Raw genomic sequence first — 18,719 nt, forward strand, 5'->3', positions numbered from 1 at the left:
CCCACTGCTTTCTCCAGCTTAAGTGTAAGTGTTCTTGGAAATTGTGGCAACACTTTGCTTTCAACATTGCAAAGGAACTCTTCTTCCTCAACCAAAAAAAAAATATGAAGGACTTGGACTCTGATTTCTGAAGTCCCCTTCAACTAACGTACTATTTTCTCTGTTCTGTTCTCTCCTAATAGTAGACCTGAAGAATATAATTCTACTCACTATTCACACACACACGAACACAGAGACATATATGGAATTACACACACATAAAGAGACGTCTAATGAACACTTACCTGATAACGTGTAGGCTGATTGAGAATGCTGTTAAAACTGTGTGATTCAAAAACTCTTGAGTTAGACTGAGTGAAGAGGTTTAACTAGGAAAAAATACAATTAACCTAGTAAATTAGAATACATTCATTTGGAAATCAAAAATATAATCTACTTTATTCTTCTTGATACCATTTTTGGAGTCAACACTTTTGAGAAATATCTTGTGGAAGTTGAATTTTATAAGTGATTTGATACATTTCCAAAGGGAAAAATTAATATGAGCAACATGCCAACATTTATCAAAATCTTGGCAAGATGTACTGTAATAAAATTGTTTAATTGAAAATATATTTTTAAAACTTGGCTCGTGCTCAACATAATTGTTCCTGGGGACCTTGTACACTTTATCAAAATGTATTCACGGCATCTAGAAGGCAGTTGCATAGAAGTGACTCTGCCTCTGAGCCTACATTCCTTTCCTACACCTGAACAGAAATACACTGCAAGTTGGGATGGTATCATTTGGTATTTTGTAATCCTAAAATATGAGCCAAAATAACACGTCTTCCTAAGTATCTTGGCCTTATAATGAGCGAAGTTTACAACTTTGGAGAGAACTGGGCTAAAGAATTTGATTTTCTTTTCTTTTCTCTTTTTCTTTTCAAGGTTTAACTTTTGAGTGGGTAGGAACAGAAAACAAGAGGAGCACACTGTTACTGCGTACTCTTCACGTATGTGAGCAGGACCCACCTCTTATTCACGGGCAAGCTGCTACCTATAAGGTGTGATTCAAAGGCAGGTCTCCCCTATCCAAAAATACGTATTCACCTCACCACCTGACTTCCCACCATCATAACTCAGGAAGGTGCGGGATGCTAGAGAGGAAGGAAGTGGCTCTGATAGGCAAGGATCCTCCTAACTGTTCTCTTACAATTGTCCCAGGAGAAAACCCTGGCTAACAAAGTTAATTCTCCTATTTGCCATTGGAGGTCAGTATCTGACTGTTGACTGAGGTTAGCTGTCTAGGTTAGCACAAAAGATTTCTTGAGGCTCCTTCCTTTCTTCTAAAAAAGAAAAACAGAAACATAATTTCTCCAAATTTTTACTAAATTCAGTACACAGAGAGCATTTGCAAATAATATTGAAGAGATTTAAATAGCTCCATGCACAATTTAAAAAATAAAAGCAAAATGGCAGTTTTTAACCAATATGGGGAGACGGGGAAGCCAAGGAGCCTGGCGCCTGAGAGAGCAGCGCTCAACCTTCCTTCTATTTCCAGCAACCTCTCTGAGAAAAGCTATTCTTCCTGCCAATGGTGCCATACAGGCAGGCGAGAACACCCTAAATCGGGCACAGTGCTCCCCTCGCATTGCTGTGCACAGCTGCGTTTCCTTTACACGGGTGTGGGCAGCCACAAGCCACCTGAAGACGCTCTTCTCAACGTGACTGTTAGCATTTCCCCCTTCTATGTTATGACTATTGGGAACAAACTCAGTGAAATCAGTTGCCAACAGAAAGAAAACTTTAAGCTGTGACGTGCAAGAGCTGTGAGTCCCCATGCTTGACAGGCTCCCTTTACTAAATGATAAAGCCTCAGTTAATAAATCCCCAGAGAAACAAAGCGCCTTCAAAACAAAGTCAATGTCAGCAGTAGCAGGAGTTGCCCAGGATGGCGATTGGAGCCTGGTCCCTTTAAGAGACCAGCTACCCCTGCAGCTGAAGGTACAGCCCTGGGGAAGAAGTGGGGCAGTCACCAAGCCAGAGCTACAGCTGCGGAACAAGAGGCAGCCAGGTGCAGCAGGAGGCGCTAGCATCTGATGCTGGAAAACTCGGATTCCACCTACTTCACACTGGCTAGCTCCTGTGCCTTTGCGTAAGTGAGTTATTTTAATGGCTTCAGTTGTCTTATCTATAAAATGGGAATAATAATAATACCTACCTCACAGCGTTGCATGAGGTTCAAATGTACAGCAAAGCACTTTGAAAACTGTGAATGAGGAAGGGCACTGATATTTGTTGAGGCTGGAACTTTGTACATCTCATATCATCCTCATAATAACCCTACAAAGTTTCCTCTCTTTCAGATGAGATAATTAAGGCTCAGAGTGATGAAGTGATTTATCCATGGTACTCACTAACAAGCCATAAGCACCAGAATTCAAATCCAGCTCTAACACCAAGGCTCTCTTCCTTACATTATTTTGCTTCTCACTGTATACATACGAGGTGTTATTTGAAATCACGGGATGTCACAGCCAATCACTGCCTTGCAACCTAACAGCCTTGAGAACCCACATCCAGGTCAAACAAAAAAAGGTTTAAAAGGCCATCTTCTTAAGGAATAAGATGCCAGGGTATTACAAATCTTGGAAACGCACATCTATTTTAAAAAGTGAGAAATTAAGTTGCACTAATTCAGTCTTTCTTCCCAGCTTCAATTGAGAAAAAATATCTACCTCTGCTCAGGAAGGCCTGAACTTTACGGAGATAACATCGCAACCTTGTGGGCTCCCAGGGTGTTACAACTACGGACCATTTCTGCAACTTGAGGCAGAAATTATATTTTAACTCCACAAATTTTCTCCTTTCTGCCTGGCTCCTTATTATTTGAAGTTCTTCTCATATAATTCTGTCTCCTATACCAATTCTATTCCTGAAAATTAAGTTCATGATAATAAAGTGCTATCATGAAATTCATCTTTGTTAAAATCAAAGTATGACTCAACAGGGACAATTCAAGGACAAACTATTCTTGACTATTTATAGAACGGGTATTTATGGTTAATATTTGAGGATGCTCTTAGGCCTGTATCAATTTTATGATATTAAAGGAAAAAAGATTATTTAGCCCAATAAAGGGTTTCTACAAATAAGAAGCATATGATAGTGGTGAACTATACATACAACCAAGAGGAAAATGTGAGGTTAAAACTATTTAACTTCAGAATAACAGCTGAGAAGCATGGAACACAAAAAAACAAAGTGTTTTCTAACAACAACTTTTCTGTTTACTTTTAACAAGTTGAAGAATTTTTTTTGTTTATTTGTTTTTAATCTGGTAATTTACACGAAATTCTAACCAAAAGCAAGGCATAGACTAAGTGACTTTTTGAAACACTATGAAGATATAAAGTATTAGTCTATGAAAGACTATGGGATGGACAGTCACTTTCAACATCTTCCAAGTTCATGCATAAAAATTATTGAACAAACATCAAAAGACAAGGAGAAAGACAGAACATTTATCTTAAGGTCTTGGTAAGTTCTCGATACCTACCCTGGACTTTGAGTTACCCATTCCCATTTCTATATCCTTCTGTAGCCTTCTCCTTCTGCATTTGGAAAAGTTAATGATCCGCATGATGAAATAAACAAAAGACTTTGGACTAGGAACTAGACTGAAGGGTGGAGGTAATGTTTTTCCATCATCAAAATAAGATAACCAAAGTTTTGAACGAGCAAACTTCCATTCTACGTCACTGTCATCCTGTGTCACAAAAATAGAAAAGAAATAACAACTCATTTTAAAAATTTAATATTCTAATAATTGATTCCAGTAGAGTTTTACAATGAACCTAAATTATGCTTTTGAAATAGGTAAGTTAATTATATATATTTATCTGCATATAATCTCTACTGGTGTACATAATATTTTGAGTATCACTTTCATGATATTCATTTTTTTCATTTTTCTCTTCCATATGCCTCTATCTGTACCCACTGAAATTTAACCAGAATTTCCTGTCCCCCCAAAACAAAGCAAAAACACAAGAAAAATTCAGGGTCAAGGAATGATGAAAAGATTAATTGCTCCCTGCCTCCCCACCTCCTCCAATTCTGCATATTCAGCAATAGCTCCCCACTCTCTACCACCCTCCCTCCTCATCCTGACCCATCCAAGCCAGGTTGTAGATACAGCATATTATACTTCAAGGGCAAAGGAAAAAAAACAGCCCTCAGATGAACTGCACTTTGGAGTTTATGTGTCTGCCATATGTCCTCAAATGTCACATAAGGCCCTCAGTGGCCTGTTCCTGTCTTATACCTCTTTTTATCCTCAGTGCTGCCCCATGGTGGTGGGCATAACAAGCCTAACTGGTAGAAAGGATGAAGAGAAGAAATGAAGAGGAGGGGTCCACAGGTGGAGGAAGTTGGCTCACTCATTTCACTCACTGCCCAGACTGCCATTACCACACCCAAGCAGGTGTTCAGGGAACCAGCGTTTTCATTTCTGGAGGACCTAACTTCTGCTTTGAGAACACTATCCTATGTGTTTCTAAAACACAAGTGGAGATTCAGTGGACTTAACAAACAGCAAAGCACTAAAAAGATACCGAGCTCTAAACTGGAAGACACAAGAAAAGATACGTACAACGATGAGGGAAGGTATCAAACCAAGCCCAATCCAAAACAAAAAGTGAAGTGATTTCTAGAATACTAAAAATTCTGACTGGATAAAGAACATCATTATGTTTGCCAGACATCCAGTGATTCCTCTACCAGCACCTTTCAGATGGTTGGCTGGCTAACCTAGGAGAGAATAATTTCCCTACAGCCAATACTTCTAGCCACAAATTTCAAAACTTCGGAAATATAGTGAGAGAAGGCAGAGTGATGGTAAATTCATGGGGACCCTGCTGTGCCTGTAAAAGACACTGGAAGGTGCATGCCTATCTCTCCAGGCGGAAAACACAGAGGAACGGCCTGGCTCTCTCTGCCTGGGTGTAAGCCTCTTTGTTTACACGAGCTGAGCTGCACCACAGGGCACAAAAGCAGGTCAGTATGCTATTACAGGATGGCAAGGATAGACACCATGGATAGAAAACAGGTTTACCTCGATTTCTTGATATGAGCTATTGATCATAGCAATTAGCATGTTGAGTAAAACGACCACCATAGTTACATTGTATATTCCATAAAGAACGTATCCAATATTCTCTATGAATTTGTGATCATATTTGAGCACAACGGAAGTCACTTCAGACAACCCAAATATTGACCAAAACAAAGTCTTGAAACTTTCTTCTACACTGTTGAAAGAATAACGTACACAATAAATAAATGAACAGTTTTCACATTAAAAAGTCAAAAGCAAAACAAGTTAGGGTCTGAATACTGTACAGATGTAAAATTCCATCATAAAACATCATCATCATAAACACCAAGAGTAGAATCATTTTATTGTAATATTCAAAAGAAATTATTTTCGGGGCCGGCCCCGTGGCTTAGCGGTTAAGTGCGCGCACTCCGCTGCTGGCGGCCTGGGTTCGGATCCCGGGCGCGCACCAAGGCACCGCTTCTCCGGCCATGCTGAGGCTGCGTCCCACATACAGCAACTAGAAGGATGTGCAACTATGACATACAACTATCTACTGGGCCTTTGGGGGTGGGGGAGGAGGAGGATTGGCAATAGATGTTAGCTCAGGGCCGGTCTTCCTCAGCCAAAAGAGGAGGATTAGCATGGATGTTAGCTCAGGGCTGATCTTCCTCACAAAAAAAAAAAAAAAAAAAAAAAAAGAAATTATTTTCTCAGACTTTAAGGCACTGCTGACTAAATGGTGCCAATTCCTAGCTTTTCTCTTATCATCAAGTGAAAATTCTCTGAATTCAGCAGGGGAAAGCAGAAGTCATGCCACAATACCACTCCCTTCTCCTAGAAGGATGAAAGTGTGGAGTTTGATTTTGTAGGTGGTTTAGAAATATAAATCAGGTTTTCTGGCACAGAACAAGGTTGGAATTAAAATTATCTACTCACTTCAAAAAAAGTATGTACAAACATACTCCTTGCAGCACTGCAATGGGGAAGAAGGAAAACAACCTAAATGTCCATCAGTAGGGGAGTGGGTAAGTAATTCTGGTACATCCATATAATGGAATGCTATACAGCCGCCAGGAAAAAAATAAGACGGATCTATCTTCATGTTTATGTAAAATGTTATTTGAGATATGGTATTAAGTGAAAAAATAAGATATAGCAAGGGTGAAATATTCTAGCGTTTAAATAAAAAAGAGGAGTATACAAATACTTACATTCTTGTTTATGCAAAAAAATCTCTCTGAAAGTAACCAAAAGAAACCATTGTCCCTGGGAACTAAGGAGAGTAAGAGACTGGGGCCCAAGAGTGAAAAGGGCAGAGGCTTTTCATTGTAGACACCTCTCTGCAAATTTTTTTGCTACAAGAATATATTACCTACCTAAAAGTTACACTTAACTGGAAATGAAGAGAAGGGAACAGAATGAAAGATTCCTGTTCTTTTCTCTTAATTTATATAACCTACTTCCCGATTCTTCCATCACAGCAATTAGTACTTAGGCCCTCACCAGACTAACTGCCTACTTTTACCCCTTAAATGACTTTTGCCAACCGAATTTGGCTGGTTTTGTCATATAACCAAGTTGTCATTATTGATTTGTGAACCGCAAGGATAATCCTTAAACAATTACACATGTAGAATTCCATTACAAAGAAAGGTTCAAAAGCAAGTCCTTTTTCCAAAGAAGGATTTATGGAAACAGTACTTTTTTTGATTTGTTATAACAAATTCTAAATAACCATCTATAGATTTGTAGGTTTTATTACTAGTGTATTTATTAATTAATTCATTCAGCAAATATTGAGGAGCACCAATCATGTTAGACCCTGGGGATAGAGGGTTGAATAGAGAGGCTCCTCTTCCTATGGAATTATTCTCTATTATGAAACATTCATTGTATGATGTTAGAGCAGAGGTGCTAAAAGGAGATAAGGAAAACTATGACCTTTTTGTTCCTGCCATAATTTAATAGTTTCACAAAATTCTCCAACTCCTTTCTCTTGCTCCTTTGCAAACCTTCCCGCCCCTGGCTTCGTTCTCTCTGACTCTGTATGGAGTGGAGAATCTATACGTGTAGGGGGAGGGAGTACTAACAAGGAGAGGACACTGGCAGGGCCTGAGCTCCTACTGTGGGCATGAGGATTTATATAAATTACCCTACATATGCCTCACAATGACCTGATTTAAACCTGTGTAAATAAGGAAACTAACACTGAGAAATGTTAAGTAACTTAACTGAAGGCCACAGCTAGAAAATAGCAGAGACTGCATTTCCATCCAGGTCTGCCTGATTTTCGAGTCTACATTCTTTCCACTATATCATGCTGCCACATCCTCACACAAAATAGTGAAGAAAATGGAATGTATAATATGAGTTCAAAGGAGGAAGGGGGCATGGGTGGCACTGTGTGCAGGATCTCTCTGTCCTTCTTCTAGGTTCAGACAGATTTTTATTCTTTATCACAATAAAGTGAGTTTCAGGGACTGTCCCGGTGGCTTGGTGGTGAAGTTCTCGCACTCCGCTTCGGTGGCCTGGGGTTCAGATCCCGGGCACAGACCTACCCACCACTTCTCAAGCCATGCCATGGCAAGCGTCCCACACACAAAGCAGAGGAAGATAGGCACGGATGTTAGCCCAGGGCCAATCTTCCTCAGCGAAAAGAGGAGGATTGGCAACAGATGTTAGCTCAGGGCTAATCTTCCTCACCAAAAATTTAAAAAAGTAAAGAAACAATAAAGTAAGTTTCAGTTCTCTTTTACCCCTAAGACTTGCTCTATATTAATCATTGGAAAAAATTCATTTCAAAACAATTCAGACTCCTGGAAGGGCTTGCTATTCTATTTTAGTCTACAGGGAACTTATTGAAGGTCTAGTTTGTTTCCAGCTGTGGCATTACAGGGTTCAAAGGGAGGCAGGGAGGGTTTATGATCTCCCCACCTGGAAGGATCACAGCACAGAGGTAAGGCCCACCTTTATGACAACAAAGCACCAATGGGTGAGAGAGGACCTCACAATCTGGATGTCTCCATGCTGAGGGAACTTAAAAGGACAACTAAGGAAGCTAAATCAAGGAAGACTTCACAAGCAAGGTGAGTCTTCAGGACGACCAAAGAAAGGAAGGAATATTACCATTATGGTGGGCTGTACAACTTTTAGCTATGATTTCTTCTTACTTAAATCCATGTACTGATTAATGATACATTAAAATAAAAGCTTATGCCTCTTTTTTGAAACTGTAGTAATGGTTAAAAAATTATGAAACTAAATTTAATGTCATATATAACGTAAGAGACATCCAACATTAAAAATTTGTTACCCAATTCTCTTAAGATAGACAGTGCTGTCTAGGATTTTTCCAAATTCTGATCCATCCTCTGGTAGAATGCTCACTAAGCTCAAAGAAATGAGACTTTGGAGCAATGAAATCACACACAAGCACTAATGTTTTTAATGGCTTTTTGCTCTCAAAAACATCTTTTATTACAATCATTGAAATTTTTTCATCATACCTTTTTTATAAGATGTCTTACTTACGTGGTAAAAGCAGCATTTACTTTAGCCCCAAGGTAGTAAGAATAAAGTATGAACATGCCAATCATAAAGGCAAGAAACACCATAATAAAGAGGACCATGAACTTGAATATATCCTTCACAGTCCTTCCAAGAGAGATCTGTAAGGGGCCAAAGCTCTCATTTGCAGGGAGGATGTATGCGATCCGAGAGAAGCTGAGCACGACGGCTATGGCATAGAGGCCTTCAGATATGATCTGAGGGTCGGAAGGGAGCCATTTATCTCTGGCTAGAAAAACAGAGAGAAGAGATTTAAAACGGAACTTTCTATTCATTGCTAACAATGCAAAATAAATACCTTAAATAGGATCTCTCTTACAGGTTGGTGGCTATTATCTCAGTTGAAACTACTTGAGATGCAATTAACTGTCTAGGCACTATTTTTCATGTTAAACCAGAAACATAAGAATTCTACATTCATATAGATTCTTTTAATGGAGGAAACACTATTATAAATATACTAAGGTGACTTTACATTGAGTAGAAATGGAGTAAAGTACAGAAGATGAAGAAAGAGGGAAACACTTCATTAGACACAGACTGTGTCCAGGCTAACAAAACAACGGATTTGCCTGACTCATCCCCTCAGTTACTAGACTTATTGACCAGCTATTTTGTCATCCTATAGGCTCTGTTGGCACAAAACTTCTTTTCCATATTTCTTGGGGAAATTAGTTCATCTAACAGTCTGTGCAAGTAAAATGTTCTATTACGAGAAGGAAGAATGTCACTGAATCACAATGGTGCTGTCAATGTGATATCTGAGCAATATAATTTGCTCCTGGAAAATGTAAAACGCTACTGAGGTGCAAAAATTTTGGACATAGACTCTAAATGAGGACCTCCAACACCTCTTTCAAGGTCACTTAGTAAGTTCACAGCAGACTACTGGATACTCATTTCCCTGGAAGGTCAATGAAACACTATGTGGTTAACTTTGTGAGAACTGGGTCACTCCTGGAAGAATGGATGCACTGTAGACATTTGCAACAACAAAAATGAACACTTATTGAATGTTTAATATGTACCAGGCACTGTTCTTTCAACGATCCTATGGATTTGATGTTATTATTATCCTCTTTTTAGAGCAACCAAGACTTAGAAAGGCTAAAAACTTGACCAAAATCATACACATAATCAGGAGCAAAGCCTGCATTCACAAATTTCCCTCCAGACAATAGTCATTAGATACACATAAATAAACTTAAATAAATAGTTATTGAAATAGTCAAGATACACATATATTGAAACAGTCAAGATATATATTACACAAATGGCCAAGATATATATATACATATAATATATGTTACAAAGATATATATTATACAAGATACATACTATAGCTAATTCTTTAATTTTAAATGGTAATCATTTTCTCATTTGATCTGGTCTCCTTGGTATATAAAAATCTTTGCGTGCTGACCATAAGAGATAATGTGTTTAAAATTCACAGTGTGTGAAATGTACATCTTATATTTTGGAGCAGGCATCCAGCCTTCTTCAATAATGTTAACATGCTGCTTGTACTTATCACCATGCAAGCCTTAATTACACTTATAAAGAGTTATTCCTCACAATCAGAACACATTTAAACTCTGTGCCTGAGTTTCCTTATCTGTAAAATGAGGATTAGACAATAATGTCTAAAGTCTTTTCCATACTTAAGTTTTTGCAACTATATGAAAATTTGCTAATTGTGGCTCCCCAACTTGGCCTCAAGGGAAGGGAGGCTAACATTGCTTAACATCGGTTTGTGCTGGGCAAGGATTCTTGCACACTGCATGTCAGCTGGGATCTCCCTGCTGTTCACAACATAGGGAAGTTTAGCATGAATTCCATTCCATGTCATGTTGAGGAGGAGCATAACATCCTCCCCAGGATTTCTGCCAGTTCTCCAGAGCTTACATTCTCGTGGTCACTTTAGCTCCTACTTCCCACCTCTGCTGAATTTTTGTTCACTTCACTTGGATAGCAGTTTAACACCTTTTATTATTTTATCTTCTCCAGTCGATGCTCTCAGGGACTCATCTCCCACATCATGTAGTTTATTGAGCTATTTTTTTCCCTAAGACAATTTTATTCTCCTAAAAATATATAAGGGTAATTACATAAAAAATTATGTAAAAAAATATATAAAGGTAATTTTATCCCACCTTGCAACACTTTCTTTTTATAGATTTTTGAAAACCAAGGCACAGAGAAATAAATTAACTTGAACAAAGTCACACAGCAAGGGAGAGTCATAGCCTTGATATGAACCCAGCTGTGTACAACTCTAAAGCTCATGCTTTCTCCACTGTCCACACACATTCAACATACATGTCATACTAAACATACTCTTTACTGGCATTTCCTTCCAAAATGTGGTTCCAATTCTCTTCCTAAAACATAAGAGGACCCTGCAGCTAATAACTCACCGTAAGTGAAATACTGTATCTCTGGTGGAAGCGTAACTTCACTGAGGTCGCTCTCTTGGACATAACTGTCCACATACTGTTGTGCTTTCGTTGCCTGAAGGAAAGCTAGGAATCTGGCCGTGAAAGCAGCAATGAAGATGGAGAGCATCCCAAAGTCTAGCACATTCCACAACTGCAAAATGTACTCCCTAGGTCCTTCTAGCCAGAGCTCTTTACACTCAGACCACATCATTCCTGTCACAACACACACAGAGGGTACAGATTAGATTTTACAGCTTACACTAGAAGCTATTATTTTGTCCACCATCAGTCCCCATCTATAAAATGCCCCATATGTCAAGCACCACCCTAGACACCATAAAGCACCGAATGACTGTACACCACTGAGGCCCTGCGCAGAGTTGAACGGAAGGAGAAGCTTCGGCTAAAGGAATGATTCACTCCACCAAGTTAGAGTTCGGGGAAACACAGTTCTCCATGTGGCAGCAGCAATGGTGCTGCTCATACAGAGGGGTGGGGACAGAAGGGGAGAAGGAAATAAGCAAGCAAGACTCTTCAAGTCAAACAGTTTTGCCCCATGAGACTTTTGGAGGAGAGGAGAAAATTCTTCTTTATAAAATCACAATGGTTAAGTATCAAACCATAGTGATTATTGGAGAAATAAGCCTCTAAATGAGAAACTTACTACAGACTTTTAACAAGAACAGTTTCCAAATCATCCAGGAACACTTACATCACTCCCCTACCCTCCATCCCCATTTCAGCTTCCTGCTAGGGGGTGAGGAATATCATTGGAAAAAGAAGAAACCTTAAGCAGGAGGCTCTAGGACATTATGAAGAAACTGAAAGCAGAAAATCCCATTCTGAGAGAAAAGGATAAAATATCCCAATTTAACAACTTGTCCTGACTATGTAAGGGGAAAATATTGTGGAATTTTAAAAAGAAATGTAATGGCTCAAAATAAAATTCATAAAATAATTACTTGACCCAAGTTGAGGCCACAGCAGTGAACGAGGGAGAGAACCAACCTATTAATTCAAGAACATGAAACACCCTGGGTGACACAGAAGAATATACGAAAATGACTTTGAATTAATGATCAATAGATAAACTGGTTCCACTCTCCATATTTTTTCCTCACATTGCTTAAAATTTTCACTTTAACATAGCTATTCAAAATGGGCTATTGTGAGGTGAAGTAACAAACATTCTGAAAATGGAAACTCTCCTAAAAAAAAAACTCTGAAAGTAAAGCAATAAACATTCTTTAATCAGTTAATAGCCATTGGGTTATTTTACAAGTACTTCAATTAAATATTTGATCATCACAGTGAGTCACATTAAAAAACTTATATTTTATTCAAGAACTGAAGTTAGATTTCCGAAACATGGTGTATTTATAATTAGGCTCATGTTACTTGTAAAAATTTTTTTTAGTATTAAGGGATACCTTTTAGCATTATCAAGCTGCTAAATTATTCAATTATTTTTCTATTCTGCTTGTCTTACAATGGTGATGTTGTCACCATATAATGTACAATAACATTTTAATTTTCTATTTAAATAGAAAATGTAAATAGAAAATGACAATCATTATATAGATATTATTTTGGTAGAAATTAGAATATTTAAAATAAAAGGCTTACCAAGAACCCACACCATAATTAGCATTTCAGTCCATGTGAACTGGGTGGTTTTCACCCTGAAGATCTGTTTGGGATAGTCAATGACAGTGATGTTTGGCAGCGTGGTGATGCCTTCGAACCTGTCTGAGGCATTGAACACAAGCAGGCCCAGGAAGATGATGAAAGAAGCAGCATGTGCCACAAACTTCATAAAAGGGCTTCGCAGAATTTTTCCCAGCTGTAATAAGACAAACAGAAGAAGAGGGGAAAGTTTTACTAAAAAAATCTGGCTTCCACTTATGAAAATTACTATACAGGATTAAAAAAACAGATGAAATGAGAACACTTTCAAAATTCGACTTCTGTTTCTGAAGAGCTATACATTGTGAAAATTACTCCTTGTAAGGGATGCTTCCTCCAAGAATAATTTAAGAAGCCTTCAAACTTCATTGTTTCTAAACATCCAATTTTTCTTATGATATACTGCATTCACAGATGCATTTCTAGAAATCACAAGGCATATATTGGTTATTCTTATTTTTACATGAAAGACTATGCAATGTCAAGGTTTTCAGAGTCTAGAAAAAGAAATTCCAAATTTGTAAAGAGTAATTTCCTATTACTTTATAATTGAAATGTTATGATGATTTTGCAGACTCATTCATTTATAATTGAAATCTTATAATGTGTTTGTAGCACATTACAAACTCTTTGAAGATTTAAAAAACTCTTACTACTGCCAAAGTAAATGTTAGTTCTCACTTCTAAATATTCCAAAATCAAGTTGTACTTTGTATGATATAAAATAGGCAGAAAATATTATAATCAAGATAAATATTTTATCTGTCACTACCCCAATAAGAAGAGAGAGATACACAATAATTAAAACCTCTAAGTAGGTTAACTTAATTAAAAGTCATCCCTGAGCTTGGAAAATCATATATTTAGTACAAAAGCATTTGTAAAGTTCAGTTTATAATTATTTTGAGGTAACTCCTTTAAAATCCCATGTGATATAATGTCCTTAAAAGCCCCATGTTCTAATAGAAATGAAAAACAATTCCTCCTGTCCCAAGGGCCTCTGCAGTCCAAGCATTAAGTACATTTGGTAGATTTGTCAAATAAGTTCTCTATTCTACATATTCAGACCCTACTTTCAAACTCAGTCTGTGACCTTAAAAAGTACCAAGGTTCACATTTAAAAGACAGTAACTTCAAACAAATGTTTTTCTATGTCCAGGACCTTAATTTGATGTCAACAAATCACCAAAGAATGTCAAACATTTCTGAGATTGAACATGAATGCACACAGACAAATGCCACATTTTCCATATTAGACAGAAAAATAAACAACACATTTACACATCACTGTGCTGTTCTGCAGCTGCAAAGAGGGTACATTCTGGGTAGCACGTAGTGATTTCTTGGGAGCGTCAAGTCCATTTCTTCCAAAGATCTTTTAAAACTTTAAATACCATGAAAAGAAAGCAGCATGCCTATCTTAAAAATGGGATACATGTGGAGAATTCTTGCTATGTTGTCTTTTCACCATAGGATAGGTGAAGGATGGCAGGTATAAATGTGGGCTCCAGAAGCAACTTAATTCCCTCCTTTCCTTTCTCTGCTGGGCACTTTTACAAGTGAAGAGAAAAGAGTGGACTTCAAGATGCCAACTTAAAACCTGATGTAACGTTTTAACTGACTAAGCTGCCCTAAGAACAAACATTTATAAACTTGATCTTTCTAATTCATTTCCCCCAGAAAGGGAAATTATTTGGGTGGAATATGATTTTTGTTTTAATGCATGCTCTATAATCATTTATAGTTTTTAGTCTTTAGGTGTTTATATATATGAAGAATCTTAAGGTCATTTTCCATGATACATAGCAAAGGAACTTAGTCGAGTCATCAAAATTGATCAAAATGACAAATTTTATGCCTTAAATTGCATGGGCAGCTCAACAATAAAGTAAGATGGATGAACATTCTCAGGCATATATGGTGCCTGCGGAGCAGGACTCTGCCGGGCGAGACTGCTGAGCCAGAGATGACGGATTTCCAGGGTCATTTCTAAGTGGCCTTGACTCATTTTGCCTGAAATTGCCTCTGATTTAAACAAAAGCAGATTTTGGAATATAAAAACAGGATTAAAGGATCTCAGAACAGCTTCTTCTGCCTGGCAGTGCCCTTTATTAACCTAATACAGATTCTGTTAGCATGACTAGTATTCTTTCCACATCTTGTTTAGAGGATCTCTTAGGCACAATTAAATTGACTCTACCCTGGCAAGTTGAGAGCGGGATAAAGGTAGTGAACAAAATGAATCAAGCAAAACTAGATAAACAATTTAAAACATCCAAAGCCCCCAAGCCCAAATTCTACATTTTTTTAGACTCTCCTGAAAGAACAAAGGGCTAAAGGAACTTGACATGCACTTTCTTGAAGACTTTGGAGAATACCACTGTTTGTTAACTGTGCTTAATACCCTCAGCCTCAGATCTCTTTGACAGGTTCAGATGAGTTCCCTTTCAGTTCTCAGGTCCACTGTTTCTTGGTACCACCACAGTACTGCTGTTCCCCTTTCACAGGTTAGCCCAGTCTACTTATTAAGCTATCAATAGAATTAGCACAAGTGCTCCTTCACTCAAGTAGCTTTTCCTCCTGTCTAGCATGGGGATTTTATCTTAAAAGCCTAAGTATTATATGCCTGCAAATGTGATCTATCCCAGTAGTACCAAATCCGTTTTCATCCCTTATTTGAATTTATCCAGTCATTAAAAAGCAGAATTCGTGTTCTTGAGTCAATTAACATTCAGGGTAAAACCGATAAGAGCCTTAAGTAGGAAGCTTTTTCCTTTTTCATCCCATGAGGACATGGTACACCAACCACAGAGGAAACGGCTGTAGAAAAGCCTGTACCCTGCTGCAAGGTGCGATCCAGTAGCCGATGGCAAGAAAGGGAAGGCCCAAGGCCACGACCAGCACAACCAGACACTTGATAGCTATGGTCTGTTCCCGCAGGCCTGAGAGGTTCTCGTACCAGATTGTCAAGAGCTGCTGCTGGCAGTTGGGGTGAGCCACAAACTGTTGGTAGAGAGAGACAGAGAGAGAGAGGTAGGTTACCATGCCTTTGTCGACGGTTCGACTACTGAATGCATGTGCATCATCCTAAAAATATTAATGCGCATTTTTCCACAACAAGGTTCTGGTAATATTCTCCTTTATGTTCCCTCCATTTTTCAAAATTGCTTCAGAACTAATAGAAAAACTAAAGTGGAAACAAGAGGGCAAAATTGATGTTGACCTTAATCATAGTTCTTTCTGACTGAAACTCTTCATAATTCACAGACTCCTCTCTGGAATCTGGGTGACACATGCTTTCCTTTGTGGAAATGTGTCCCATCTTGCCGTCTGCCAGCTTACTTGCATTCAATTCAAAATGGAAAAGAAAAGAGTTAACTGGTTTATTGTAGACTATAGCTAAAAGAGAAATGCGTTATTAAGTTTCATGAGCAACTCCTAAAAAGCTACATGTGAGAAAAATACATACATGATATGTCCTATGTATATGTACGTACTACCACTGCAAACGTGCAGAGTCAATGAACCCGTAAGTGTTATGCTGTGTCCACACTTGCACTGCTTCCAGGAACTGGCGTCAAATGTCATTTCCTTTCTATTTCCGTAATCTGTCCTCCTTTTTTGCTTCCTCTATCACAGGTCAAAAAACCGCAAACATTGATCTCTAGCAGTTCTTTTACAACTACAATTCTAATCAGGAAAGAATGAGCTAATTATACTTATTTCAGCCCTGCCATTTTATTTTATTTTATTTTATTTTGCCATTTGATTTTGCTAAGTCATCTGCCTGCATCTATTTAGAAGGAGAGGGATTTCGTTACACCCTGTCCTTATTCAGGTAGCAGAATGTATTTGTCGCCAGGCCCACGTAAAAAGGTCTCTATGCCAAAAGGTGCCCATGTGCAGCTGCATATGCCTTTCTTTGAATGGCCAAGTACACTTTGCCCAAGGTTGGGAATTAATCAGGGTAATTCACAAATCAACTAAGAATGCCAACATATTTTCAAAAAAGAGTGTCCAATAGGACACTATGGTCCCATAGGATTAGTACCATATAGCCCAGGTGTGTAGTGGGCTATACCATCTAGGTTTGTGTAAGTACACTCTATGATGTTTGCACAACAAGATTGCTTAATGACACATTTCTCAGAATGTATCCCTGTTGTTAAGCGACACATTACTGTACTAGACAAAATCATGATGTTTGCATTTTACTTATCACACTTTAAAATTCAGCTTAACAGGTATATTTTCTTATTACTAATTCTACCCCCTTCTTAACTGAGATAATAATACACTACCATACGGTTATCTGTTGATCCCTTTTAATCCACGGAAAGAAAATACAAATAGATATTTTCCTCCAATGATTTAAAATCCTAACACACGTACACAAGGAACATTTAAAAAAAGAAAATAAAACCAATACAATAGTAGCAAGTGAGGGAAAAAAAAACTAATCCCTCCAGGAGACAAGTTTTGCTCTTTCCAAAGACTTCGAAATAGGGCAGTGACCTTTATCTCTTAAAACTGTTGTACCATCTAAAAAAGTCTCCTTATGCTGCCACACTAGTCATAGCCAGCTGGATAAAAATTAGTATGTTGTTTCCTAACTTCAGTGGGCCAGCAAACTGAAATCATTACAAAAATAATACCTTTATTTGAGGTTTTCTGATTTAAAGGGAGAATGCTTGACACACAAGTAAGTCTCAATCTTTCGATGCAACAAAACTACTGTAGCATTGAGAGCAAACATTTTTTTTCCTACCAAATGACTAACAGATTGTAAACTGAACCAGCAGTCAGGGCAGGTTGTGGAAAACAATTAGATAATTTTCAACTTAAAAAGAAAAAATTCATGTTACACTGTCTTTTTATCAATCAGCCCTTATAAGAACTATCTTCATGAGAATACTGTTGTGCAAAAACATGGTAGGAACTCTCTGTTTTTGTTTTTAATACATTGTTGGAGCCACAGTCTATACAATTTAAAAGAAAATATTCTCGTGAATAAAAACTAGATCATTCAACTTCTTTTTAAAGTTCTTTGAATTGTGATATGTAAACCGAAAACTTACATGGTGCAATTTTTCTTGATTTCGAACCTACTGAGCGCAAAATGTTCTGTTACCTCTTGGTGCCTGAGCACAAACCTGGCCAAGGGGCTGCACAGCACAGGACTCAGACCGCAGCGGCCAGCACACCCGCCCCCCCCAGATCCTGTAGTATATTTACCACTTGCTCATTGCGTGGCTCAATTTCTGGACTTTCTCTGCACACTTTCTGCATATACAGTGGATAATTTTACGTGTATATATTGCTGCACGTCTCTTTTCTAGATGATTTTTCTATAGTGAAACCTAATCCCACTATGGAGGAAATAAGAGAGCAAGGAGCATGAACTCAGGAAATGTTCTCCTCTTTCTCAAGAGCTTAGTTTTCCAGATTCGATGGTCTATCAAGTTCTAGTATCTTTTATCATCATCAAGGGCTTTCTTACAATAGACATAGCTCACCAGAAGTAGGCAGAACTCTCATTATTTCTGTGAGGGGAGGGGACTTATGTTCATCCTCAAGTCACAGAGAAGACAGAGGTACAGTTAGGACTTTTTTTTTGAGCAAATAGTCCATTATTCTAATTGGAAAATAATTAATGTTTTTGTCTAAAAGTTAATTTTCTTGTACTCACTTTCAAAAAATCAGATTTCATCTTCCACTCTATCCCATTCTCTTTCGTAGAATAACTTGGGTAACTCTACATAAACAGTGATAATATTTACTATCTTTCCAGTTTCGTTATTAACCTTAGAGACCCCTCTGAAATGATTCTGGGATGAAGAATCTTCAATATCCACTCCCTGACAGAAGACACATTACTGTTCGTTCTCTACCAGTAGCATATGCCTGTGTCACCAACAGTATTGAGAATTGTAACTTTTTACTCT

The 18,719-nt window shown here is 38.0% G+C and overlaps 1 protein-coding gene across 2 annotated transcripts in view; it reads right to left on the minus strand.

Annotated features, from left to right (window-relative positions):
- TRPC3 (transient receptor potential cation channel subfamily C member 3) overlaps positions 1-18,719 on the minus strand; it is a 65,776-nt gene that overhangs the window by 17,838 nt on the left and 29,219 nt on the right. Inside the window, exons 4-11 of one of the 2 annotated variants that reach the window (XM_058549990.1) lie at positions 15,613-15,777; positions 12,715-12,931; positions 11,068-11,301; positions 8,615-8,879; positions 5,099-5,294; positions 3,542-3,751; positions 2,204-2,251; positions 285-368 (exon numbers count right to left, since the gene is read on the minus strand). In XM_058549990.1, the coding sequence (XP_058405973.1) occupies positions 285-368; positions 2,204-2,251; positions 3,542-3,751; positions 5,099-5,294; positions 8,615-8,879; positions 11,068-11,301; positions 12,715-12,931; positions 15,613-15,777 (1,419 nt within the window). The remainder of the gene's footprint in view (positions 1-284; positions 369-2,203; positions 2,252-3,541; positions 3,752-5,098; positions 5,295-8,614; positions 8,880-11,067; positions 11,302-12,714; positions 12,932-15,612; positions 15,778-18,719) is intronic. The other variant, XM_058549991.1, reaches the window with a different exon arrangement.

Source organism: Diceros bicornis, chromosome 11 (assembly GCF_020826845.1).
Source record: "Diceros bicornis minor isolate mBicDic1 chromosome 11, mDicBic1.mat.cur, whole genome shotgun sequence".
Taxonomy (NCBI): Eukaryota; Metazoa; Chordata; class Mammalia; order Perissodactyla; family Rhinocerotidae; genus Diceros; species Diceros bicornis.